Below are 26,624 nucleotides of genomic sequence, written 5' to 3'. Positions count from 1 at the left end.
ACAATGTCACTTGGCAGCTTTACGTGCAGTACCTGTGGCAGAACCTGACTCTCAAGGATTGACCTTCATAGCCATCAGAAAAGGTGCACCAAGAGAAGACACCCCACCTAAATGGATTGTTTTCTGTGTGTCCATCATCTTTCATAGATCTATTAATTAACACCTTCATTCACATTACCTCAATGATGGTCACCACCAGCTCCCCCAACAATCCGCACAATACTCTGCTGTTTGCATCAGGATGTTGTAATCAGTAAAGTTAAAGAGTTCAAAAAACAAAGGTTAAAAGTCTCTAGTAACGCAAACATCATTATCTATTCGGTCAACACGAGAGGTCGATGTCTGGTTATTCATTTTCTGTTGGTGGTGGTTAAGAGTTAAAGCAGGTCATCATTTCTCTTTTCCTTTCTTGGGCCAAAGTTCTGTGCCCCTTCAGTACCTCACCCAAGTGGCTATTTATCTTTGACGGCAACTGTCAGCAAACTATTCAACCACAAAAAACAACACAAGTGTGCCAACTCCTGGCTTCACCCAAGTTTCAGACAGGAGCACGTTCCAGCAGAAGTTATTGGACAGAGATCAGGAGCAGGAACCCCAGCCAATTTTTCTACCCACTAGTCAGGGGGCCAAGGGCAATTGTAGCGCCCCCAAATGCAGTTCCACCTGACTCAGCGAAGACCAGGACTCAAACTGATGCGTGGCTTATTGCTACCCTGAGCTTTTATTTAACAATTAGACTATTGGCTTGTTGGTCCAGAAGTATGCGCTGATTGTATACAATGGAATAGTGTTGAGCTTTGCCTAATATTGGTTTCTTGAAGGTTCATTGAATGAAGGATGCTGGCCCACGATATACATTCTATAAATAGTGGTACGGGAAAAAACTTCATGGTGTCAGATTGGGCCGAGCTCCACACAAGGTAGTGAGATATGTGCCCCAACAATATAAAATCATCAAGCTTAATGTTAACGTTCCTGTATTTACAGTCTGGTAAATGGATTTTTCAAGACCCTTTAACATGGTGAAAATATGAAAAATTCACAGACACAAGTGTCAGTTGTTGAAAATTTTTTTTTAAAGTTGTCTGATTAAAAGTAGTAGTGAAACAATAACAAACACTGGGATAAAAAGAGAAAACTGCAAAGGTTGAAAGTATGAAATAAAATCAGAAAATGTTGGAAATGCATAGCAGGTCAGTCAGCACCTGGAAAGAGAAAATAGCAGGTTAATGTTTCAGCGTGGAAAACCCACGACAGAACTTTGGGCAATTGCTCAGAGTCTCAAAGCATTTTTATTCAAGCAATAAAAACACGCCAGAGATGGACTGCAATAAATAGAAATATTTATTATAACAATATATATGAATTTGTGATAATATTACAAGTTAGGGATGGCAAATTGATTCTCGTCCCTTCATCGTCCATCAACACTGGAATGTTCTGAACTGCTACTACTATTTTAAAAAGATTCAATTAAACTAATTGGTCTATGCCACAGAGTTTATGATACTGTTAACTTCCATGCATTATGCTGAATTAGGAAAGCTCCCTGTGATCACGAATACAGCGATTTGAATGCTGAACAGTCCTTGATGGCTTATAATAAATCATTTTACAAAAGTAAAAACTGCTGGGATTAAATAAATACATAAATTAAAATTAGCTACTTTTGGGAGTTTTGCTCCCTCTCTTTTGACCCGTGCCTCCAACCAGTCCCTAGCTGAGGAAGTTGGCACGAAACCCGCTGCCGGGTCTCTGTGCCAGTGCTGCTCTCTAACTTGTTGCTGGGAGGTGCGGAAGAGGAGTCAGGGAGGAATCTGCATCAGTCTTCCCTTTCCCCCGCACTTGGTGCCTACTTCTGACAGGGCTGCCTACGGTTGGCGAATGACCATGCAAGGGAATCATGTACGTCAAACCATTGACAGTCACTCCACGCGGTGGCGTGACAGTAGCCCTGGCATTTTGCCCACCTCAGGCCTCTGGGCACTAGTGGATTTGTGTTAACAGATTTTTAAAATAAGCCATAATGAACTACAACTTTATCATACAAGGGAGCAATTTAAAAAAAACAATTATTTTAAAAAATGTAAGTTTAATGTTAGTTTATTAAAATATTACTCAAAAAGAAACTATAACAATATGAACAACACTTACAGAAGTCGACTTGCAATAACCAGAATCACGAGCACTAACTGGTAGTTAGGTGTGTTTCAACTGAATTTTGAATCAAAAGTAAAGGTCACTGGAGGCATTTTAAAATGTATCAATAACAATCTGTAACACCAACAAAATTTTCTTTTTTGTATTTTTTGTGTGCAAAGGTTAAAATTCTATTTTTACTGCTCGATATTTTCATGCATGGATGTTATAAACATCAAGTGCTCCCATGTGGATACAAAACTGAATTCTCAGTTTGGTTTATTATAAATAAAAGAATCATCATTCCACAGAGATACTTTTTATGATGGTATGTTTAAAACAAATTGAATAATTTTTTTTAGCTACAGGCTTTTTAATACTTTGCCTTCTTGTTCATCATCACTGTGGACCATCTCTACTCTTTGTGGCTGTGATGGAGCAGACATTGGGGTTGTGAAGACATTTTCCAGTGCTCCAACATCCAACTGTGGCACAGAGTTCAGGTACTCTTCTCCTCCCAGGCTGTTAGAGTGGGGTCCTTCCTCAATGCTGCTATTGCTCCGGGAGTCTGTGTTGCGTTGACAGTCATCAGGGTACTCCCTAAAAGGGTAATCTCTATTCAGCGCTGAGAACATAGCCTCGTGCTTCTGGTATCGGTCCTCATAGTAGCCCAGGCATTCAGACATGCTGTTTGCGAAATCGCCATAGCCATAGGGTGGTCTGCTGTAAGGACAAGTACTGCATGGGAGAACAGATATAATCAGTGCAATGTTTGCTGATAATTTATGGCACTGAATATCAGACAACAGATAGGAGCATAGAGCATGTTACAAAGGAGCAATGTAACAAACAGTTTGGAGGACATTATATGCCACAACAGGAAAGCTTAGCAGCATCATTACTATGTTAAAACATATTCCTAAAGTTGTTTCCTTCAACCACCCCACTGCTCCAATTTTCAACTCTCTTCTAAAGATATTACCTAGATCTTCTGTTTGGCTGTTATGCTGGCTGAAGTGCAGGTGGAATTTGCACACATTGTAATAATGTTCCCCAACCCAGTCTAGTTTTATAACCCATGGTTATTAAATCATTTTGGTGCAATTCCCAGCCTCCGCCAGGTGTTACTCTTGGAGCAGGGTTGGCAATTGGCTGCAGCAGACCTGGCACAGTGTAAGTGGCCAGTAGGCCCCCGGGCTGGGCTCAAGCTTGTTCATTTTAAAATGCTGGATGTAGGAATATACAGGTGTCAAAAGTTGCGAGGGAGTAAATAACAGAAATAACATTGTATGACATAATCCCCTCAATTTGTATAACAATTAAACATATCAGCCGGCCGGAAATCATGAAATTGGCACGAACAAGCGTAGAGCAGGTGGAACCACTCTGGAGAAAATTTGCATCAGATCCTGCTGGAGATACCCTGGCTCCTCAGTGTAAAATGGATCTCTCTGTTAGGTGGTAAAGACATAAATCTACCCATGAATTTGAAAATTGTAAGTAATAAGATTTTCATGGCCAAATTGAAGGGTTATGGAATGATTGGGAGATTTATGTCTTTACCACCTAACATTAAACATTGTCTGGGTGAAGTGCAGAAAGAAAGATCTAGTGAGGAGGATCCCACCAGTAACAGAGCTGATCAGATTTTCCTTTCGTTGAAATTAGTGGAAGGAAAAGCAAGTGGATTCTGTTTAGGATGTGCAAATCTCCTCACCAGATTTTCCTTTCTGTTTTCTCCGCAGGAGATGCTTAATGCCCAGGCAATAAAAAAAACTACAACAGTTTCTTCCTGTCCCACAGAGCTTTATCTTTTAGTTTGTAATCATCTTCAAGTGTTACTATTTATGGCAATTGGAAGGGAGTGGGACCAGGAAATATTGCAGATTGATGTGGGGGGACAGTAGCGGCAGGAGGAGTGGTGGGGGTGGCAGTTGGTTCAGACCAGCAATAAAAATGGAGGGGTTACTGGGGAACATTGGGGTTGTGGAGCAGGGGTGGGTGGAGTTTTGACTAATAATCATGGCGGGGAGAACCGGGTTGGTGAGCAGGTGTCGGACAGGTAATTGCAGATCAGGCAGGGGTTGGGGTGGGGGGGGGGGTGCTCAGCCGATTGTGGTTAAAGATTTGCTTGAGGACTGTGGGGAGCACACCTGCCCCTCCAGGCCCACCAGCAGTGCCCTAAAAAGCACATAACTGCTGAATCCAGCAGCTCCCTTTAGCTGGCAGATTCCCACCTTTAAAACCAGACCCTAGCCATTAAATTGAAATGGCTGCCAAAATATTAGGGATGGAATCTTATTTTAATATTATAATTATTGGCCTGCCTCTCCAGAGTAGGTTACTTGGATGCCACAATATCCACCACGGTTAGAAGCATGCACATTCACAGCAGGTTGAGGTCAGGTTTCATAAATTTGCTGACTAAACCCTGTTGGACACTCTCCTAGCTGTTGTGGGGGAGGGGGTGGTGGCAGGGGAGTTTAAATTCCCACCATTCAATCATTGCAGTGTGAGATGATTGGGAGTTGTGTTTACTGAGGGTGTGTGGGTTTGAAGAAAGTTCTTGAATGTACAGTGGAATCATCAGCTAAAGAATGAACAGGGCTTAATGATGATTGGAGCAATTATAAATAAAGTGTAGGAATGGACAGAGATCTGGAGAACCCCTAAGTTAATGGAAAAAGAATCAAAAGATGAGTATCCTAAGTGCAGACTGAGAAACTGCAGATAGCCATGTAGGTAACTTTGATAGGATACAACATCATAGCAGCTTGTTTAGGAATTCATACTGCCAAGCTCCATCAAAGGCTTTGCAGATACCCATGGTAATGACGGCTAACTCACCAAAATGCTCAAAAGCAGAGTGCCAAAGTAGCAAAAAAGCAACAAGATCACCAGTGTTAATCTGTTAATTGTACATCAATGGTTTGATTATATGCCGGTGAAGGGCGTTAATTGGGGTCTTAGTTGAGCACTTATAAGCAGACACTCAATGAGACTGGTGAAGGGTTTGAGTGAGGAGCTACATATTTGTAATCCTTTTACTCCGCATGTTAAATGTGAAACTGAGTAAATATAGGCTCCAGCATTATCCTCCCATGAAAAGCTTTCTGGAGGTTAACATGGTAGCAAAGGATGATTGCCTAAAGCTGAAAGTTGGAAACTAGCACATTTGTTTTGGATACAGAACTAAAATCTCAAGGACTATTGTGGAAAATATGGCTGAACGCAAGTGTAAACTGTCAGGTTATGATTACCCTCCAATGTTCTCCGAGTCTGAATCACATGACCAGTGGAAGAATGAAGTGGATATGTGGACAGGGGTTACATCTCTACCAAAGAGGAAACAAGGTATGGCCTTGGCATTGTCACTTCCTACCAAAAGTAAAATCAGAAGTAAAGTGTTTTGTGAACTGGATGCTCGTCAGTTGGATATTGATGAAGGGTGGGATCTTCTGTTAGAATTCTTGGATGAAATTTGCAAGAACGATGACCTACTGAATGCGTATGAGGCATGGTCAGACTTTGATAGATTTTGGAAACAGATGGTTATTCAATGGAGGAATATATCATGGACTTTAACAGACTGTATAGAAGATTGAGGAAATTCAATTTGGAAATCCCTGGTTCAGTACTAGATTTTAAATTGCTAGATTGTGCCAGGGTGTTGCATATGCACAGGCTCCTGGTTCTAACTGGGCTTTGGTTCTTGGATAAAGACTCCCTGTTGGATCAAATGTCTGCTGCCTTAAAGAAATTCCTGGGGAAAGTTATTTCCTGCAGCCTTGGTAGAACAGATAGGGTATTCTACGGTGACACAAAGAATGGAGGACTCAATGTTTACTAGATTTTGAAATAGTCCAGATAGTGGAAGCAGGCATAAGTACATGGGAATAGTTAAAGATAGGAGGAATGGGGATGAAAGCAACTTTAGCAGGTCTGACTATTACAGTGGAAGACAGAATTGGAACAGCAATCATAGGCAAATGAATCCCAGGAATGCCCAAGGAACAGTTAAGAGGTGCTTCAGTTGTGACTCAAAATATGATTATGCAATGAACTGCCCTAAACAGAGGGGGCAGAGTCCTCGAAATAAAACATGACACAGAGAATTCTGAGGCAAAAGAGGAAGATACTGATGAATCTGAACAAATTGTACTAGTCACAAGAAGTTTTAGTCCTGTGATGAATGTGTTAGTTGCAGATTTGTTCAACTGTGCTGTATTCGATAGTGCTAGGACATCAACAGTATGTGGAACTGATTAGTTACAGTGTTAGCTGGATTCACTCAGTAGTGAGGATCGACACAAGATTAAGGAGTATAAAAGTACTACCAGCTTTAGGTTTGTTTAGTGATACAGCACTGAAACAGGCCCTTCGGCCCCACTGAGTCTGTGCCAACCATCAACCACCCATTTATACTAATCCTACACTAATCCCATATTCCTACCAAACATCCCCACCTGTCCCTATATTTCCCTACCACCTACCTATCTATACTAGTGGCAATTTATAATGACCAATTTACCTACCAACCTGCAAGTCTTTTTTTGGCTTGTGGGAGGAAACCGGAGCACCCAGAGAAAACCCACGCAGACACAGGGAGAACTTGCAAACTCCACACAGGCAGTACCCAGAATTGAACCCGGGTCGCTGGAGCTGTGAGGCTGCAGTCCTAACCACTGCGCCACTGTGCCGCCCATGTTTGATGACGACAACACATTGAAGTCACTGAGAGAGTAGTAATTCCATGTAAAATAGCTGGGGTAAGCCACTTTATATCAGTACCGATATAGTCGCTAGTGAGATACTTTTATTGTTGAGTATGCCTTCCATGAAAAAGGCACAAATAAAACTTGATATTGAGCATGATAAGGCGATTGTTTTTGGGAAGTCAATGAGTCTGCAGTTTATCCAGTCAGGGCATTCTTGTATCCCCTTAACAAAACCTGATGTTTCTAGTCAGAGTGTTAGAGAAGTATTGATGGTATCAGGTGTTAAGAATCAGAGAAATTAAAGGCAAATTGACTTCAAGTTACACAATTTGCTCACCCTCCTTGTCAGAGATTAAAAACCCTGCAAAAAGATGCAGGTGTGATTGATGAAGAGTGTACGAGGATAATAGTAGAGATTAGTGAAAAGTTTGAAATCTGTAAAATGTATTGGAGGGCACCATCATGTCCTATTATCAGCATGTGACTTTAATGAGGTAGTTGCCATGGATGTAAAGCTATGGGACAAAGACAAGTATATTTTCATTCTACATTTTATAGACCTAGCAACTAGATTTATTCTTTCTACAATAATAATTAGTAAGGACAAAAGGGTGATTATAGACAAAATTATGGAGAAATGGAAAGGGACTGGTCTTGGGGCACCATCTAAGTTTCTGACTGATAATGGAGTGGTATTTGACAATGACGAGTTCAGAGACATGTGTGAAAACATGAACAAAATAGTTATGAATACTGCAGCTGAAAGTCCTTTCAGCAATGGGCTCTGTGAAAGGAATCACGCACTGGTTGATGAAATGTTACATAAAATCTTAGCTGACCAGCCGAACTGCAAGTTGACAACTGCCCTGGCACGGGCGGTTCATGCGAAGAATTCACTTCGGATGGTCCCTATCAATTGGTCTATGGGCGGAATCCCAAATTGCCTTCTGTACTGTGCGCCAGTCCTCTTGCTCTAGAAGGTACTACAATTAGTTTCACTTTTCTACATATTTGAATGCTTTACATGCAGGGAGATTGGCTTTCATCAAGGCTGAGGTCTCTGAGAAAATTCACAGAGCTCTGAGGCAATTCACAGAGCTCTGAGGCATCGTATAAGGCCATCTGAGGTGCAATTTAGTTCAGGAGACCTGGTGTATTATAAAAGAGAGGGCAATAGGGAATGGAAGGGCCCTGGTAAGGTAATCAGTCTGGATGGTAAGACAGTAATTATCAAGCATGGAAATCAAACTTTTACGGTTCATTCCTCACGTTTAATCAGGGTTGATTACAAAATCTCAGAATCTGACCAGCTGATAGAGGGAAAAGAGGCACTTTGTACCTCAAATACTCATGTGTTTTGTATGAAGGTCCTTATGCACAGAATACAGTAGATCAAGAATTAGATCGGAATGTAGGCGATCATAATGCTCAGGAAACAGCTGTCGTATCCAAAGAGCAATTGCCCCGAGTAGGTACTCAGGTGACATATATTCCAGAGGGGTTCAATAAATGGAAGGATGCAACAATTGTGCCATGTAAAGAAAACCCTACAGGCAAGTTTAAATATTGGTTAAATGTTCAAGATGATGGCCAAGAAACAAGGTCCATGGACTGGCAGAATGAGGTGAAAGAGTGCAGGGTAAGAAAGCGCAGTGCAAGTCTGGAAGTGATTCTTACGTAAGGAAGCAATCACGTACTGGAGAAAGAGCCTCCGATAAAGCGCAAGGAAGATCTTCTAGCAGTAATTCCGAACGACATCAAAGTACTAATAGAGGCCGTAGTTTGAACAGATTCCACAATGAAATAAAGGCCAGAGAGCAGTCACGGAATAGAACTAGAAGCAGATGTTCTCATGACCGTGAAGTTTTAATGGCTGCCAATAAACTTGAGGATAAACTAATAAGAGAAGCAAAACATAAGGAATAAGAGAGTTGGAGAGAGTTTGGAGTTTATTCTGAGGTACCAGATAGGGGACAGCGAGCCTTGTCACATAGATGGATTTGTACTGAAAAAGTCCTTCCTAATTCGACTTAGAAGGCTAAAGCAAGGTTAGTTGCGAGGGGTTTTGAAGAGCGACTGGGTGATACCGATGTTAGAGTGGACTCTCCTACAGCTGGAAAAGTAAACTTGAAAATCTTTTGGCTCTTTTGGCCACATATTCATGGGAGTGTATATCCATTGACATAAAAGTCGCATTTCTGCAAAGTGATACTTTTCAGAGAGAAGCATGTCTGAAACCACCTAAAGAGGCAGCAGATGCAGAAAGAAAATTATGGAAACTGAACAAATGCGCCTATAGACTTAATAATGCTTCCAGAATGTGGTATTTCTTCGTGAGCTCTGTTTTGTTGAAAATTGATTGTGTTCAACTAAAAGCAGATCCTGCAATGTTTTATTGGTATCATAAAGGGAAACTTTCAGATATCTTCATGATGCACATTGATGATTTCTTATGGGGTGGTACTGCGGATTTTGAGAAATATGTTATTAATAAGATTAGGGCAGAATTTAAGATTCGGAGTCAGGCTTGTGGGACCTTTAAATATATTGGTTTAGATATTAGACAGACTAAATCTGGAATAACTTTAAATCAACAATTCTATTTAGAGAGTGTTACTCCCATCCCGGTTAATCATGTCAGGTCATTGCAGAAAGATGATGATCTATCTAAAGCAAAGACTGAGCAATTACGAAGCTTGGTTGGTTAATTTAAACTGGTTGTGCTCTCAGACTAGGCCTGATGTTAGTTTTGATGTGCTGGAGTTAAGCATGATGATGAAACATCCAAAAGTTGAGATTGTTTTAAGGACAAATAAAAGGTTGAGAAAACTAAATATGGAGAACTGTGTACTGAAGTTCCCATCCTTAGGTGACCCAAAGAACATGAAGCTAATAATTTTTATTGATGCTTCACATGCTAATCTTGCTGATGGGTATTTGAGTGCAGCTGGCTTCATAATATTTCTGATGGGTGACAATGGGAAATGTCCTTTAGCTTGAGAGGCTAAGAAAATAAAACAGCTCATTAAAAGCACTTTAGCTACAAAAACACAAAGTTTTGAGGAGGCAGTGGATATGGGGTTTTATTTGTCAAATATTTTGGGTAAAATTCTGAGTAAGGTACATACTGAAGGTAGAATACCCATTGAATGATATGTGGATAATCGTTCTTTGTGGGACAATGTACACTCTACAAAAAGTGTGAGTGAGAAAAGCCTACGTATAGACCTTGCTGGATTGAAACAAATGCTGGACAGAAAGGAAATCTCCAAACTTAAAAGGGTAGATGCAAGTCATCAGCTACCCAATTGTTTCACAAAAAGAAATAAAGAAATGCTAGTACAAAGTAAGTTTTAGGGGTGCTTGAGGAGGTGCATCTCACAATGTCATACTTTGTACCCAATATGGAATTTATTTTGAAATGTTCTTTGAGAATGTTAATACTTTGTGCATAATATGAAATTTAGATTGAAATGTTGTTTGAGCATGTTAGTCCAAGTTGTATTGTAAAAGAAATGGAATCTGTTAATCTGTTAATTGTGTATCAATGGTTTGATTATATGCAGGTGAAAGATGTTAATCGGAGTCTTATTTGAGCACTGATAAGCAGACACTCACTGAGATTGCTGAAGGGTTTGAGTGAGGAGCCAAATGTTTGCAATCCTTTTATTCTGCACAATAAATGTGAAACTGAGTAAATATAAGCTCCAGCATTATCCTTCCATAAAAAACTTTCTGGAGTTTATCAACCAGCAGTATGGTCATGCTGAAAACTTTCATCAATTAGGCCAGAACTTCTATGGTGATGGATAACTTTAGTTAACAGCTTTTAAAACTTTGGAGATCAATCTAAGAGCCACTAGGGGCAATTCTCGACTGCTAACTGCCTGTTTGTTGCCTGAGAACAGGTAGCCGGCAATGAGAATTCAGGGGGAGGGGAATCTTGGATGTTCCTTAGATACCCAATGCCCAGCTAATTACATTTTCAGGTGGGCCTGTAAATGGCTGCACGGTATGCCACCCAAAACAAGCGGGAGGCTACTTACATATGCAAGTTGGGGTTTTACACAGGTTGTAGGAACATATTTGCAATTTTCATGTGTCACATGCCATCTGTGCATTTGTACCAGATGATGAACGACTTAACCAGAGGTCCTAAATGTGGCACCTGGAGCCTACTTCAAAAATGTCCTGAAGCATTTTTTGAGGCAGGAATGCTCTTCCTGGCCCCACAAAATATTGTAGCCTGTTACTGGTTGCTTGGTGCACTCTTCCCCATCCCCCCAACCCCTCCTACCACGTCCCTTTCAGTGGAGACTTCTGGTGTGGCTCTCTCATGGAGCTGCCAAATTTTCAACCCCCACCCACCTGTAGTGAGCTAGCCAGTAGAACTCACTTGCAAGCCTGCCCGAATGATGCTAATAGCCCCAAAACCTGAAAATGATTCAGACTGCTCATGCTGCCTTTGGCAAGCGGCATGGCCTGCTTTGGAGAGAAGTTATAAACCACCCCGACTGGGTGATAGTTGGAAGGGCAGCATGATTTATCTTTGTTAGAGACTGCGTGAACATGAACAAATTTCCAAAGAATGAAAGATGGACTGAGTAAGAGACATTAGTTGTCAGGTTTGACTCAGTAGTAACACTCTCACCTCTGAGTTATGGGTGGAAATCTCAGTTCAGAGGCTTGAGCACATAATCTAGGCTGACAACCCAGTGCAGTACTGATGGAATGCTGCACTGTCGGTGGTGCCATCTTCTGAATGAGATGTTAAACTGAAGTCTCATCTGCCCTCTCAGATGGTTGTAAAAGATGCCATAGCACTATTTGAAGAAAAGCTGGGAAGTTCTCCTGGTGTCCTGGCCAACCTTTATCCCTCAACTGATATCACTAGAGGTAATTATCTGGTCATTATTTCATTGTGGGAGCTTGCTGTGTGCATATGGGCTGCCACATTTCCCCATATTACAACAGTAAATAAACTTCAAGAAAAGGTACTTTATTGGCTATAAAGCCCTTTAAGACACCTTGAGGTTATAAAAGGCACGATATTATTGCAAGTTCTTTCTTTTCTTATTGGAGAGATGACATAGACATGACTAAGTTCAGAAGCACACATCTTGATGATGATGGGTGATACCATTGGCATCACAGGCTTTATTGCAATCTTGAGAGCAGATAATCTGACTGACCTAGTATACAAGAAATGTGATGTTCATACTGGTCGAACAGAGTGAAATAATGGAAGGAAGACTTTACCAAGGTTATTGCCATTAGAGTCGTAGGAGAAGAATTAGCCAACGGGGCAGCTATGTTAATGCTCATCAGAAATCACTTTGTATTAATGCAAAAATAATAGCACAGCTATTAGTCTTAGACAAGACTTATGTACCATGTACTGTGTCACTGAGCTTTCCCGATCAAGAGCTTTGTGGCAGCGGGATGGGGGGTGGTAAAAGAATACCAATTCTCATTACTATTCAACGCTCCCTCCCCATACTGGATTATGAGTGTGCATGTGTATTTGTGTATTGGGTTGAGAACAGGATGAAGCACATGAAACAGAACTGTGATACCCTCATACACTCAAAGTCTGCTGACACTTGCACATGAAGAATAGTTACTTGGATGGGGTCTCAGCAGACCGCTGCCACATTATCGAACTAGGTAAGAAAATGAAGAAACAATATTGAAAATCGACTAAAAACATGAAAAAGAACTTAAAAGTTTCACTAAGAATTCTGTTGGGAGATTAAATCTGCTATACTTGAAGATTATTTTCAGATAGATGATATGTAGCCAGGTGCTGAGTCATGCTACAATGTGCTTTTGCTGGAGACAGAATTTGATTAGGATCTTGCAGAAGTACTAAATGTATAACAGAAAGTTTCCATTGATCACAGGACACTAAGTCCTTGTTGTAATTTGCTCCTACATAGTATCGTACACCTCAATATTTTTAATCAGTGGCTAGATTACTTCAAATAAGCAAGATGCCATTGTTGTTACTATCTTCTGGTTCATGGTTCGTATTAATTTTCTAGAGGTAACTTTTAACTTGGGAATTCGAATTTTTTTTAATGCAAGACAAATGCAAACACCCTCTTTGAGAAGTTGTCAAACAAACGTAGGGTGGTTACAAATGATAGGGTAACCCATATTTATTTAGTATGGTCATATTGGGAAATGTAAAGACCCTACGCAGTGGGAACCCCTCTTGTTGATGGAGAGGGTGTGTCTGCAACTGCTGTCATCAGGGGTTTAAATTGTTCTTATAATTTCCACAGAGAAGATTTGGAGTCGGAAATAATTAATTTAAATTTGCTAAATGGGACATCCAACGTGTACCACATGCTATGGAGATAGATGATGTAGGGGGTGTCTGTTAGCTTTTTGATCTGTGCGCTTGCAGACAGTCAATGAGTTGGCTTTTAGTTAGAGAGTTGGCTTTTGGGAGAGCTGGTGGCTTCAGACAGTCAGTTGGCTTTTAGAAAGTTGTTGGCTTTGAAAGCAATTGGACTTAGGAGCAGAGAGGCTATTGAGAACCAGGGGTGTTTCTGTTTTGAGGAAAGCCCATGCTCAAGCTGGGAAATCCAGATTCGTGAGGTGTTGAAGGTGAACTGGTAGATTTGGCTAGTCAAACTAGAGGGAGAATCCTCAGGAAATCTCAAATCTCGGAAGACAGCTGAGAAATTAGGGAAATTGAAGTGAATTCCCAAGAGCTGTGGTACACTTTGGGTTGGTTCCCAAGAGAGTGAACAAACCACCAAGATCCTGTAATGTATAGGAAAATTTTTGAGGTGTAAGTAAAAGTTAAATGAGAATGTTCTGTAAGAAACAAATTTAAAATATAAATGTCTCAAGTTGTAGTGTTAAATCAGTGTTTTACTTTGCTTAATCCTTGTAAAGTTTTTGTTTAAAATGTGAAATCTCGTGGCTTAATTCTTTCAGTAATAACAGGGAATTTGACTTTCTCTTTTTAAAAGTTAACGGTCCCTAACGGGATCGTAACATTGTCCAAGGGATTCGACAATTAAACAGCCCAATGGGCATAGTTGATTAAAAGCAACATTTCTCCAGGAGTTCCAACAATCTCGACCAGAGAATCTCCATAGAAATTCTAGTTGTTCTTTAATTTTACATACAAAAGTAATGTACCTCTAGCATCTATACCAAGTACTCAAAGGGCAAATACAACATAGCTAACAGCAAAGCAAAGCTTCCTTTACTCTGCTGTAGAAAAAGTTCCTTAGCTCTGACCTCATAAGCATGGCTACTTGTGTACTAATGTGACATCTGTAAATTATGCATAAGCCATCCTTATGGCCTCTGAGTAAGTTTTCCAGTTGATGCCAAAATTGGGCAGCTGTATGTGCCTGTACCCATAACCGGCAGGGGCTGGGGAGAAACTGCCCAAATGTATTTCATGTATGATCCTTTTAGCTGTTTTTAATTCTATGTCCCAGAGAGTATAAACCACTGTGCCACCCAATTCTCTTAACAGTTTTTTTGAACAATGGGTTGATAAATGTGCATTGCATGCTGGTCATACCCACAGACTACAGCTGACATCACTCTATAATGAGAGGATAACTAATTTAAATATTTGTAGAATGTTTCCAGTGGATATAACATGATGTACTGGGAGAGCACCAGGGTTATGAGGGAATGAAGGGGTGATGGGGTGCGGTTATCTGGTTAATGTTAAAAGGGTACTGGCTGCATTTAAAGATGTGTTGGGCCCTGAAAATCCTGAGAGCCTGCTCTTCCAGTGCAAGTGTGGTGGAGCAGAATCACCATTCAGCCTAGCCCTATGCCAGAAATCATGACCCCAAATTCCATTTGCATGACCAAGGCAGGTGTACTGTGGCTGCAAGGTCACTTCAATTCCAGCTATCCCAGTCTGCCTGCCTAAGGTGGAACAGCATACAGATGGATATGACCCCATCCTCTTTTATACCAAAAAATAAATTAATCAAAAAATAGTCTTTGTTGGATCCTTTATCTCTACAAATTAAGGTAATCAAACCCCTCCAGGATCCATTAACTTCATCTAGTAAAGGGTTGTGGCCTTTCTAAAGGTCTCAATAAGACTCATGCCAGCAATCAAGGAAAAGAAGTTAGAAGATCTGTCCATTCACCTCACTTTCCTCTGCCCCTCTGGAATTTAGAGGTGCAGTGCAAGTGGAGTGAAATCCTGGCAAAACCAGGTTCCTCCCTAAATTCCTAGCCCTGGACAGAAATCTTGCTTTCTGCTCCAGGAATTCCAGGGACCTGTTCTTTACAAGCCTCCATAAGAAATATCTGAAGTGTGGAACAAGTCTTGGGTGCTATGGAGCAATAAGTCTTGCAGCAAGAGGTGGCCCCAAATGGAGGAGGGGTCTAGCTAATATGGCAGAAGCTCATTTGTTTGAAAGCCTTCCTTGAAGCACCTGTTGCAAATAGGCACCTGAGTGTCTGGGGTGCTTCTTTGGTGCCTCAAATGCATTATGGTGCTTACCCTTAACTTACTTAGAAATTGAAGCCTCAAAGAGCCTTGCAAACAGTATGTTGCCCCAATTGTGTAATATCCTTCTGAATACTCATACTACTGCATTTACACATTTGAATTACTTTGCACCCTAACACATTAGGTTATCTCCTACAACAACTTAAAATATATTTCCAGCTCTCACTTAGTGCAACATTTCTATCTAAATTAAACGCTAAGCATGAAGATGGGAAAAACACATGGGATCCAGGGTGAGCTAGCAAATTGGATACAAAATTGGCTTGGTGACAGGAGGCAGAGGGTGGTAGTGGAGGGTTGTTTTTCAGATTGGAGGCCGGTGACCAGTGGTGTGCTGCAGGGATCAGTGCTGGGCCCTCTGTTGTTTGTCATATATATTAATGACTTGGATGTGAATGTAAGGGGCATGATTAATAAGTTTGCAGATGACAGCAAAATTGGTGGTATAGTGGTCAATGAAGAAGGTTGTCTAAGGTTACAACAGGATATAGATCAATTGGGAAAGTGGGCAAGGGATTGGCAAATGGAATTTAACGCAGACAAGTGTGAAGTGATGCATTTTGGGAAGTTAAACCAGGGCAGGACATATACAGTGAATGGCAGGGCCCTGGGGAGTGTTGTTGAGCAGAGAGACCTTGGGGTGCAAGTACATTGTTCCCTGAAAGTGGCAAGACAGGTAGACAGGGTGGTGAAGAACGCGTATGGCGTGCTTGCCTTCATCGGCCGAGGCATTGTGTACGAGTTGGGACGTCATGTTACAGTTGTACATGACGTTGGTTAGGCCGCATTTGGAGTACTGTGTGCAGTTCTGGTCATCGCACTACAGGAAAGATGTGATTAAGCTAGAGAGGGTGCAGAAAAGATTCACAAGGATGTTGCCTGGTTTGGAGGGCTTGAGTTATAAAGAGAGATTGGATAAGCTGGGTCTGTTTTCCCTGGAGCGAAGGAGGCTGAGAGGGGACATGCTAGAGGTATATAAAATTATGAGAGGCATAGATAGGGTAGATAGCCAGAGTCTGTTTCCCATGGTAGGGGTGACTAAAACTAGAGGGCACAGATTTAAGGTGAGAGGGAGGAGGTTTAAAGGGGATCAAAGGGGTAAATGTTTCACACAAAGAACAGTGGGTATCTGGAATGAGTTGCCTGAGGAGGTGGTGGAGGCAGGAACAGTAGCGACATTTAAGAGGCATCTGGACAGGTACTTGAATGAGCAAGGCATAGAGGGATATGGAATTAATGCAGGCAGATGGGATTAGTATAGATAGGCATTATGGTCGGCATGGACGCGGTGGGCTAGGGCCTGTTTCTATGCTGTACGACTCTATGACTCTAAGATATTGCAATTCTAAATCTGATTCCACATACCTTGAAGGGAAGTAGGGTGGTCCAGGCAAGAAATAAGGATGGTGAAAAGGAAATCGGGCAGCAGCTCCGAACAGATTGGCAGCGTGCCCCATTGGTGGATGCTGGTAAGCATGTGGATGTGGTAGAGTTGCTGAAGGCATTGGTGGTGGATTTCTGGGGCAGTTGGAAACAGTGGGTATCTCCTTTTGTGCTGGTACTTCAGGTATGCTACCTCTGTTGTGGGTGTTATTAGTTTCACTGGTAGAATTTCTTTTTCCAACATCCACTGACATTGTAGGTATCCTTTGCTCTGAACAATTAGACACTGCACTTGGACCAGGAACCTCATGATGGACTTCATTCCTACTGTGTCCTGGAGGACAAGTGGCTGGCACAGTGGGGTGGCTGGATATGCTTTGCGTAGGCAGACCAACCTGGACGGGATTTGTCTGTGGATAAAGTATAATGGAATTTGGACGAGGACCTTGAGCAACTGGCATGCGCAGAGACTGGCTTTGACCTGCTGGAGAACCAGGACATCACACATTATAGGACAAGGCACTATGAAGTCAGTTGAAATATATTAAATGGTTTTACAGCTCCAAATTATAATGGACAATATCAAGAATGACATGAAATTATTTAAACCAATTAACCTTAAATCATTCCTTGGCCTGAATACTTATGTCTTTTGATATCCTCCTACTTCATTCAGTCACTGAAGCTTTCAGTTTTACAGGCCATTGATGTTGCAGTTTGCTGGAATTTTTAATGTTGTCCCATTCAAACTACATCACCAGCCCCCAGTTATGGACTACTGCCAATGGCTGGCTGGCATGTTGACCAAGATCCTTTATAAAATCCAGGTGCTGCATAAAAGGGACACGGGCTAACCTACCTGGTCATACAGTGTCACAATGTTACACTGACACAGCCAAAAAAAACCAGAACAATCACTGATATCACTGCAGCAGGCAGCAAGAGTAGCACAAGCCAATATCATTCATCAGCAGTCCATGAACCACTATGCAGAGCCAAATTTCTATCACTGTTCTTTATTAATAAGTACTCTAAATAGCAGTTTTTGTGAACAATGCCAACAATGTAGAAATGTGTTATAACAGAACAATTACAATAAAAGTTATATAAATAAATAACAATGTGTCATTAAACAGACTTCCAATTTCTAATTAAATAAAATTACATAATTGCACTTAGCTCACTAGTGTCTTTCTAAATTCCTGTAGGGTTTTGCTAATTTTCCTTCCATTTTAGAGCTACATTTAACTCATTCCTTGTTGTATACCTGCATTGCAGTTCTCTTTCCAGCATTTTAAAATCTATTGACATGGCTTTTCCATCCCCCCGCTGTCATTTCATAAAATTATTCAGCATATTTGAACTCTAGACCTCAATCTGTTTTGGTTGGCCATGTGAAAGGCTCTCCTGCCTCAATGTGCCCCTTCTGCTGGAGGATCTCAGTTGTGATTTTACTGGCCTTTCTCGTCAAGATGCTGGCTAACCTGCTATGAAATTCAAGCATTTTCTAATTTAATTTCTGAATTCTGGTATTTGTGATTTTTCATTTTATTATTGCACTTGACTTCTTGAAGACCCATGCAATGTTTTGGAAGTGCCATACTTTCAAACTTCATTTGCCTTAAAGCATGACTGTTACCAATTCCAGCTGTGCAGAATACCATGGGCATGATGTGATATTTATAATGCGGGAAACTAACCATATAAGACCAATATGCTGTGGTTGGAAGTGCTCATTGTCCAGTCAAGTCATGTAAACATCACATTAGCATGCTATCTATATAACACAACTCCCTTTGACATATTATCACTTTCAGTGCACAAAATTATATCTCTTGTCAATATAAATTTGTAAAAGCATTTTTTCTTCATAAGGATAATACCAGAACTGTGAAGTTATACCTACCAGGAAAGGCTGAAAACACTGCGGCTCTTAAGAAAATAGTAGGCTGAGGGGGTGACCTGATAGAGGTCTTTAAGATTATGAAAGGATTTGATTGGGTAGATGTAGTGAAAATGTTTTCATTTGTGCGAGAGACCAAAACTAGTCAAAAATATAAGATTGTCACGAATAAACCAACAGTGAAGTCAGGAGCAACTTCTTTACCCAGAAAGTGGTGAGAATATAGGACTCATTACAACAATGAGTAGTTGAGGTGAATATCATAAATTCATTTGAGGGAAGCAAGATAAACGCATGATGGAGAAAGGAATAGAAGGTTATGCTGATAGGGCTAGATGAAGAGGGAGGCTCATGTGGAGTATGCACGTTGCCATAGACTTGTTGGGCTGAAGGACCTGTTTCTGTGATGTACATTCTATGTAGGTCTAACAAAGTAGTCCATTGCACACTGTTGGTAAGATGGTTTTGTTGAAGCACCAGCAAATAAAAACACAAGACCTCCTGAAGCTGCACCTAAATATTTTACATTATTTTAGGAAGCCCATATAGAGTAACAGCGTGGACGATTTCCATAGTGCTTTTACTGTTTGTGGTACTCCCTGATAGTGTTTCCATCAAGAACCTTGATTGGAAAATACAGCAGAACCTCAATTATCCATAAGAATTACAATGGCAGTTGAAGGTTTAGTTTTGCATCTACCAGCTAAAATGCAATTGTCTTTTCATAGACACTGGATTCTTTACCCAGAATGATAAGTAATTACCAGCTGTATTTTAGTACCTGATGGGATTCATTTACCATGAAACTCTGATATTTAACTTCTGGTCAGGGGACTGCCAGAAGACAGAATATTAGGTCCAGGAGACCAACAGAAATCATGATTCAAATGCAGATTTGCCCATCAGTATGGATGCCCATGCTTAGAATATTGGACGATGTAGGAAGCTCCATAATCTCCGCAACCAAGAATTGGACACAAGAACACATGAATTACGGACAGGGGTAGGCCATTTGGCCCCTTGAGCCTGCTGCGCCATTTAATAATATCATGGCTGATCTGATTGTGGCCTCAACTCCACTTTCCTGTCTGCCACCCCCCCCCCCACCCCATAACTGTAGACTCCCTTGTAGATCAAAAATATATCTAACTCAGCGTTGAATATATTCAATGACCCAGCCTCCACTGCTCTCTGGGGAAGAGAATTCCATGGACTAATGACACTGCGAGAAAAAATTTCTCCTCATCTCAGACTTAATTGGGAGACCCTTAATTTTTAAACAGTGTCCCCTAGTTCTCGACTCCCCCACAAGGGGAAAACATCCTCTCAGCATTCACCTAGTTAAGTCCCCTCAGGATCTTATATGTTTCAACAAGATCACCTCTCATTCTTCTAAACTTCAATGCTATAGGCCCAACCTGCACAACCTTTCCTCGTATAATAATCCCTTCATCCCAGGAATCAGTTGAGTGAACCTTCTCTGAACAGCTTCTAATGTAAGGAGACCAAAACTGGAAACAGTACTCCAGATGTGGTCTAACTAAGGCCCTGTACAGCTGTAGCAACACTTCCCTACTTGTATACTTGATTCCCCTTGCAATAAATGCCAACATTCTATTTGCCTTCCTAATCACCTGCTGTACCTGCATACAAACTTTTTGTGATTCATGTACCATGACATCCAGATCCATCTATACCACAGAATTCTGCAGTCTCTATCCATTCAAATAATTTACTGCTTTTCTATTCTTCCTGTCAAAGTGGTGACGTTCACATTTTCCCACATTATACTCCATCTGCGAAACCCTGAGTAAATTGGCTCGTGCTCATTTTCAAATGAGTTCATTCTTAACTCACCTGAGCAGAATCCTTCACCTGTAAATCCTCACATATGTCTTCTGTTCCTCCAATATCTGTTGCTCTTTGTTCTTCATCACCAACTTCACCAACAGGAGGCCATCCTTTCAGCCATGGCACTGCCCTTTGGAAGGGATCTAAATCTCTCTTGCCAACTTCCTCCCTGCTTTCAAGAGCCTAAAAAACTTACCTTTGACCATGCTTTCTACACACTCCCCTCCCTCCCCCCCCATCTCCACCCACCAATTCCATTTTTCCCCTATTTCTGCTTTGCTTGTTGTTCACCTTAGGGAAGAAGAGACAATTGCCTCACAATATCCCCGAGTGAAAGGAGTACTGTTTGCACAATATTGCCAGCAGCATACAACTCATAGTGGACTCGATGAGGTGCAGCAGCAAGAAAATGGAAGACCAGGCAAACAAGTCAAGGTTCACCAGCAGCTGACTTGCTACTGTAACCAGGGAGACAATGCATGAGGCAATTATTGCCTGGAGCTTTGAGTGAGCTCTGTAATTGTCCACAATAAACAGCATAGTACAAGAAATACAAGAAGTCTGACCTAGATTAGGTTCTAAATCAAAGCTCACACTTGAGATTTTTAAGACATCTACAAGGGAAAAATAGCTGATGTAGTTTCTTGTTGTCTTCCTTGAAATTTTTATCTTCAGAGTGCTTACTTGTAACTGGGCTACAAGCAAGACTAAAGAGTCCCACCTATCATTACAATATGGGTTCATCCACACCCATCGGAAAAGTACCTCCTCTAGACAGCAGTTCAGTATTCAGAGCTGGTGTGCTAGCCTCCACTCACTGGAGTTGTCTGGAGTAGAGAATGACCCCAACCCTTATGAATCAGGGGTAGGAATACTACCACTGAACTAGTGGTCACTCCGTCTGGATGCAAGTACCCCACTAGATGCCAACCGCGTGTTTAGAGACCTTATACTAGTCTTGACACGACATTGCTGCCTGGAGTGCAGTTTGCACCCTTTACTTACTGACTTAGAACTAAACAAAAGCTCACTCCGACTTTTAAGTGACATCATTTTATTTAGTGAATGAGTGCATGTGGTGTAGGAGTGTTGTTGTGTGCATCTTCAAGATGCTGTTCTACCTTGTGCATCCTTGGCTGATGGCTGATACATTCCCCAACAGAGATCAGGTGCAAAGACAGTAATGTGTTTTACACAATCTCTTGTGATTTGTAAAGTTCACAAAAGTCAATGATCTTTCTGAGCATTCAGCAGTGGACCTCTACAAAGTCTTGGAATTCTTCCTTGATGGTTATCTTTAGGTTATGCTCATGTAAGTCAAATAAGTTCCTGACTTGCTTATTTGAGCTTAGAGCCCAAAGCAGTGTAAATATTCAATAGAGCAATTTTGACTGCTGTGTCTGTGGGCTATTGCTTCCCATTCAATGGAGACTGAGTGCAGATAACCATTCAGTCCACTTCTGAGAGTATAGTGTCAAACACCTGCTCAATACATGTATTGTAGTATCTTTTGTTGTTAATTAGGTACACAAAAAGTTTATATCCACAGAGATGTCAGGAGGGACATTCAACACTTGGGATAACCACTGTGAACTTGCTGCCCCTTCACCAATTGTTTCTTCCACTTCAGCTGTGCTCCACTCTGTTCTGCCTCTTCCTAATCACTAAGTGGCAGTTGTGAAGTACATGATGTATGTGTAGTTGGGCTGCTGATTTATTCAGGCTTAAGTAATGACTCGATGATCACTGCCTTTTCCATGCTCTGTGAAGAGAACAGATGAGAGATCGCTAGTATGTAAGCATACTAATCCATTTGCTATTATATTTTCATTATATGACGTAGCAAGTACTTATGTATGGAGTTCCTGATGTTAAATATAGTCAAAAAAAACATACCTGGTGTTCTGTGCTGACATCAGTAAGACCAATAGTTTCCAATATGTCCCTCCACATTGGCCCATATGTAATGTTCATACACTGCCACAGCCTTTGTGGCAATGGACCACCACTTGTTCAACTCCTTGCCCTGTTGTTCATTGAAACATTGGCCTTTGAACATAAGAGCAAATTAATAAGAACCTCATGTGGAACTTGACGTTATATTAATTTGACTGCGTGAGCAAATACTTTTTACATTCATAGCTTTAATAAGTTAACATTAAAAATGTTTTTGCATATATGTCCCTCATAAGCAAATATATTAAGACATGAAAATAATCTTGCCTTAGTAAGTCATAAAACCTGTTTTGCACCCTGTGCCAGTCTTAGAGGTAGAAGACCCCTGCTTGGCCAGGTTAAAGGTGTAATGCCACACTTTCTGAGTCCGTAGTGTGTTCCTATGCTGACCCCCAGCAACAAGCCCATTTTGGAATTATCTCATTTGAGTCAGTTTCACCATCAAGTAGTACTCTTTATACTCATTTACTGCAGGCTCTTGGAACTGTCTCAGGCGATAAGTTTCTAGATTAAGTGGTATTTGTGATGTGAGATTGTGTCTAGTATGGAGATCATTCATTCTGTACTTGTAAATGCATTTCGACCAAGTCCTCCAGAACATGATACAGGTAAGGAGTCACTAATGATAAGGGGATCAGTTTTGAGAAGGTTTCAGATCACTGCTGGAATTCAAATTTAGCAAATCTGTGACATTGCAAACCTCACCTCAGTGAAGTGGGAGGCTATAAATTGTACTGTTCATTCCTGTCTCTGGGTCCTGCATGTCAACAAGGAGGGTCAAAATCAATTGTGCATTAAATTTGACAAATGCAGTTTGTCTTGCCTCAGGAGTGAGGCGTTCAGTCCCTGCTGTGAAACTTGAATGTTCTTTACTGTATTAAAAAATGATAGTATGTCAAGGCTCATTTGCTGAAAATCCTTCAATGTACTAGTGAGAAGACTCCTACATGTGGGAAAACGAGGTGGACAACATCACTTTGATGCAGATAAGTGGCACTGGTTCAACACAAGCTTGGATGATTTAGCTTGGAAAGCTCTGAAATTCATTTAAAAGGATTGTGTTGATTATACCTTCTAAGCTCTACTGGAGCATGTATTAATGTGGTTGCACATTTGAGATACAGATGTACAGCAGTGTAAATTGATACATTGACCCCTAATAAAAACTCCAAGCCGTGTTCAGAGCTTCAGAGCAGGGTGGGCGGTGGGGGGGAGGGGAGTGGCTGTGATAGCGGGTGAGAAACCCAGAAGAACTTACAGCGCATTGGTTTCTGGTATTTTAATTCAGTCACCCATTATATAATAATTTCTGTGTTGAATGCGTAGCAGCAGACTTGGTGTGGACTTGCATGATTTGATTTCAACCAAGTATTTAAAGGGCCAATTCAAACACGGAAATTGGATGAGTTGGGAGTTTGAAACAAAGAGGGTGAAGTATCATTATGAATTCAGGACAGACGATGCCTCACTTGATGTACAGCTACTTGCCGTGAGGCGCTGGAGAGAGAGATATTCTTCTCCAGCAACAGTAAGAAGAAACATGCTTCTGCCACAAAGAGGACATCGGGGAGGTCAGCAGCAGAAACATTGTCCCACTATCCTGGCTTCATTGCAGGAAGTGCTTTAATGACCTAACCAGGGCAGGAAAGGCGAGCCCAACTGCATTCACCTACACCCTGTTTCGCACATCATCCACCCCACACCCCTGCACTCTTCCTTGTCAATTCTACTCTATCACATCACTCCTCATACCCACTTACCTTGCAAGTACATGCATCTTTCTCTTTCTATGCACTTCCTTATCCATCCATGACTACCTCTCACCCTGGTCCTTATGTAATCTGCTGCCTCTCCCTGGTAGTCACCCTCACCAAACCATCCATCAAGTGAACACAGTCACTCATAGGTCTGTTCTTTCCTCCATTGCAGAAGAGAGCACAGAACACTAGGGAGAGAGAGAGAACCTCTACCAACTAGAGGTGATAGAATTAAATATCAGCGACCCAAATCATATAACACTCAGTCATGTTGAATTGATTTCAGCAGCAAGTGAAATATTATCATCTTCATAATGCTAAGTTGCAGCTTACCTTGTCAGTACTAATTCATATCTTTTCTCTTCACAGGGCCATCAAATGTACTGCAGGATTTGATGGTCCTCCCAAATAACAAATCTTCAGAGGAGCCAATTCCTTCTGAAGTTGCGCCATCAAAGGACTCATGCTTATCACCAGCAGAGATACTTGCACTTCAGATGGGTCCAGTTAGTCAGTTATTTGGGTTTCCATCTGGCAACTAACAGCTCACAAGTAAGCAGACAGTGGTGTTGAGGACAGCTGTGAACAGCTTGCATCAGAGGGCAAAGTCTCTTTTAGATCTGCTCAGCTAGACACATATAAAATTATGGATGGAGGCCATTTGGCCTGTCGAGTCCGCACCAGCTCTCTGCACCAGCAATTCAGCTAGTCCCATTCCCCTGAGCTTTCCATGTAGCCCTGCAAATTTTTTATCTTCAGGTGCTTGTCCAGTTCCCTTTTGAAAACAACAACTGAATCTGCCTCCACCACACTCAGGCATAACAACTCGCAGCGTAAAAAATGTTTTCTCATGTCACCTTTGGTTCTTTTGCCAATCATCTTAAATCTGTATTCCCTGGTTCTTGACTCCACCCCACCACCCCCACCCCCCCACCCCCTCAAAAGAGAACATTTTCTCCCCATCTACTCTGTCTAGACTGCTTATGATTCTGAACACCTCTATCAAATATCCTCTCAACTTTCTCTTCTCGAAGGCGAGAAAGCGAACAATCCCAGCTTCTCCAATCTATCCTCATAACTGAAGTCCCTCATCCCTGGAACCATGCTCGTAAATTTTTTCGGCACCATCTCAAAAGCCTTTACCTCATTCCTAAAGTGTGCAGCCCAGAACTGGACAAAATACTCCAGTTGAGGCTGAACCAATGTTTTATAAAGGTTCATCATAACTTCCTTGCTTTTGCACTCTGCATCATAGAGAGATACAGCACTGAAACAGGCCCTTTGGCCCACCAAGTCTGTGCTGACCATCAACCACCCATTTATACTAATCCTACATTAATCCCATATTCCCTACCACATCCCCACCTTCCCTCAATTCTCCTACCACCTACCTACACTAGGGACAATTTACAATGGCCAATTTACCTATCAACCTGCAAGTCTTTGGCTGTGGGAGGAAATCAGAGCACCCAGCGGAATCCCACGCGGTCACAGGGAGAACTTGCAAACTCCGCACAGGCAGTACTCAGAACTGAACACAGGTCGCTGGAGCTGTGAGGCTGCAGTGCTAACCACTGCACCACTGTGCAACCTCAAAGGATCAATTTATAAAGACCAGGATCCTGTATGCCTTTCTCAACTGGCCCTGCTAGCTTCAATGACTTGTGCACAAATACCCCAATATCTCTCTATTCCTGCACCCCCTTTAGAATTGTACCCTTTAGTTTATATTGCCTCTCCACGTTTTCCTATCAAATTTTGCACTTCACATTTCTCTGTATTAAATTGCATCTGCCACGTCTTCACCTATTCCACCAACCTGTCTATGTCCTCTTGAAGTCTATCACTCTCCTCCTCACAGTTCATAATACTTTCAAGTTTTGTGACATATGCAAATTTTGAAATTGTGCCCTGTACACCCAAGTCTAAGTCATTTTTATATACATATATATAGATCGTTGGGGAACACCACTTTATACCTTCCTCCAGTCTGAAAAATAACTGTTTACCACTACTTTCTGTATCCTAGCACTCAGCCAACTTGTATCCATGCTGCCACTGTCCCTTTTATTCCATGGGCCTCAGATTTGCTGACAAGCTGTACCCTTGGGCCATCAATGAAAAAGATAATCATTGAGGGGCTACCGAAAATCTGACAGGCCTTCCACACACACTATCCACAGTTGCACAGAGAATGGAGGACTCCACTTCAAGAATGAGTGGGTTGATGTCACAGAGCATCGTGAGGATTTCTTCTTCCATGGATAGATTGACCAACTCTGTGGAACATCAGTTATGGCAATCAAATGAGTCCATGCAGGCTTTGATCGTGACTGTGCAAACTCTGGATGCCGACATGTCTGGCATCTTACATAGGATGACAGATGCCTTAGCCTTGGACTTACAGT

General features: G+C 41.5%; 1 protein-coding gene across 2 annotated transcripts in view; it reads right to left on the bottom strand.

Moving 5' to 3' along the window:
* Positions 1–1,399: 1,399 nt before the first annotated feature.
* Positions 1,400–26,624, bottom strand: part of LOC137375554 (transcription factor SOX-30-like) — a 63,693-nt gene continuing 38,468 nt past the window's right edge. For both annotated transcript variants that reach the window (XM_068042900.1, XM_068042899.1), the window contains exons 4-5: positions 16,732–17,233; positions 1,400–2,877 (exon numbers count right to left, since the gene is read on the bottom strand). In XM_068042900.1, coding sequence (XP_067899001.1) covers positions 2,502–2,877; positions 16,732–17,233 — 878 coding nt within the window. In that variant the 3' untranslated portion in view covers positions 1,400–2,501. The remainder of the gene's footprint in view (positions 2,878–16,731; positions 17,234–26,624) is intronic.

The sequence above is a fragment of the Heterodontus francisci genome, chromosome 12, assembly GCF_036365525.1.
Source record: "Heterodontus francisci isolate sHetFra1 chromosome 12, sHetFra1.hap1, whole genome shotgun sequence".
Taxonomy (NCBI): domain Eukaryota; kingdom Metazoa; phylum Chordata; class Chondrichthyes; order Heterodontiformes; family Heterodontidae; genus Heterodontus; species Heterodontus francisci.
This window is presented reverse-complemented; position numbering and strand designations above follow the sequence as displayed.